Source organism: Andrographis paniculata, unplaced genomic scaffold, assembly GCF_009805555.1.
Source record: "Andrographis paniculata isolate CXL003 unplaced genomic scaffold, ASM980555v1 Contig32END, whole genome shotgun sequence".
Lineage (NCBI taxonomy): Eukaryota > Viridiplantae > Streptophyta > Magnoliopsida > Lamiales > Acanthaceae > Andrographis > Andrographis paniculata.
The window spans coordinates 4,432,060-4,434,076 of record NW_026137565.1 but is presented as its reverse complement, the minus strand read 5'-3'; the positions used below and the strand labels follow the sequence as shown (position 1 = coordinate 4,434,076).

The window sequence follows — 2,017 nt, the reverse complement described above, 5'->3', positions numbered from 1 at the left end:
GGGAAAGTTTAAAATTGTTGTTGGTATGCTTGTGGTAAACCAACAAAAAAAAAAATTAAAGCAAAAAAATTGAGAGATAGAGAGAGAAAGAGAGAATCAAGAAATGGTTATTTTGTTATACATGATTTCTAGTGACAGAGCCCATGAGTCATAAGTCTTAGCGGCAGATGCAGACAGAAGAAGAAACATACAAAAATGGGGTGGGGTGGGGGTGGGGGTGAGGTGAGGTGGGGTGGCCCTGACTGCCTTTCACACCAGGTAAAGAATTATATATAATGTTATATATGATATATATTACATATTGTATGCATATGCATGGTGTAGTGTGATGTCGAGCTGCCACATATCTCCCCTTGCATGAAAAACCCTAATACTATGCAGCCACGCACCTCCCTGCCCATACCCCATTCCATCCTCGTCACACACACACCCCCCCCCCCCCCCCCCCTCTCTCTCCTATATAGAGAGAGACAGACACACACACATATAGATACAGATACATACAGATTCATCCCCCCCGCCCCACCCCCCTCCTCCTGTATTTATACCTCACTCCCATCCCTCACTTTCCCCCATCACTTTCTTCCATTTTTTTTTCTTCCCCCAAATTATAAAAAATTAATTATCTTTATTTAATTAATTAAATTAATCGTACGGTACGATGGGTGGCGTCTGCGCCGAGCAACAACACAAGTTCCACCATCTCTACCTACCCTGCAAAAACAACTCCTCCATCGACATCCCTCCCCGGAAGCTCCTCCTCGCCGCCGCCGCCGCCACCGCCCGCCGGGACCACCTCATGCTCGATTCCCCCACCGCCGAAGGCGCCGGCGTCTTCTCCAAATTTCTCCCCACCAACAGCGCTGATTCCGACGACGACGACGACGACGATCCCTACTCCTCCGACCACTTCCGGATCTACGAATTTAAGGTCAGAAAATGTAATCGCAGCCGCAGCCATGACTGGACCGACTGCCCCTTCGCCCACCCCGGCGAGAAGGCCCGCCGGAGAGACCCCCGACGATACCATTACTCCGGCACCGTCTGCGCCGACTTCCGGAAGGGCCATTGCGGTAAAGGAGATAACTGTGAGTTCTCCCATGGCGTTTTTGAGTGTTGGCTGCATCCTAGCCGTTACCGGACGGAGGCCTGTAAAGACGGGAAGAACTGTAAGAGGAAGGTTTGTTTTTTCGCTCACTCGTCGAAGCAGCTCCGGATTGTGCCGGACGCGGTGGCGGCGGCGCCTTCGCCGAAGATGAGTAATTTGGGATCTTCGACGCCGCCGGAGAAGAAGTTCGACGGCGGCCGGTTGAAGCACTGCTGCCTTTTCTGTCACTCTATAACCGCTTCTCCGACTTCGACCCTCACGAGCGTGTCACGTGCGTCGCCGCCTGTATCTCCGCCGATCTCGCCGGCGTGCTCGCCGGAGTTCGCGCTGTACGGCGGCGACCGTTACAGAGGCGGCGGGTTCGAATCGTATGGGATTGATCCCTCCGGGATCCTGCCGGAGTTCAGCCACGGCGGCGGGATGGGCTACAAGGAGGCGGCGCTGAGTGAGCTGATGGCGTCGTTCGAAGCCATGAATGTGAATCAAGAGCTTCCGCCGCCGGCGACGCCGCGAAACCCTAATTGTGGTGTTAATGTTAATCTGCCATGGCTGGATGTGAATTTCGCGGCTGAAGAGCAACCCCAATTCGTGCTCTCCCCTTCGACTCCGGTCGCTGCCCCAAGCCGCCGCGCCGGAAAATTCTTCGCCGGAGATGCCGAATTCAGCGGCGGCGATTGCTCGGCGGGTCCTGATCTTGGATGGGTCAATGATCTCCTCAAATAAACGTCGGTCGGAGATTCGACGAATTCTGTGTAGATATATGGTAATATAATATATACATACACAATCCAAGTGTATGTATAGGTGGTGATTGTGATTATTATTTTTCAGCAGATTGTTTTGGTAATGACTTTTTTTTTTTTTTTAATTTCTTTTTGGGTATTTCCTGAATATTGTTATTTTAATTAA

The 2,017-nt window shown here is 51.4% G+C and overlaps 1 protein-coding gene across 1 annotated transcript; it reads left to right on the top strand.

Annotated features, from left to right (window-relative positions):
* The first annotated feature begins 566 nt into the window (after window positions 1–566).
* On the top strand, window positions 567–2,017 carry LOC127248142 (zinc finger CCCH domain-containing protein 2-like). Its single transcript, XM_051270359.1, has one exon. It carries the CDS (start codon window positions 662–664, stop codon window positions 1,829–1,831), a length of 1,170 nt encoding a protein of 389 aa, XP_051126316.1. The 5' UTR covers window positions 567–661; the 3' UTR covers window positions 1,832–2,017.

What these genes read in the sequence shown, in the direction of transcription:
- LOC127248142 (XM_051270359.1), top strand. Translation starts at nt 662, where the DNA reads ATGGGTGGCGTCTGCGCCGAGCAACAACACAAGTTCCACCATCTCTAC.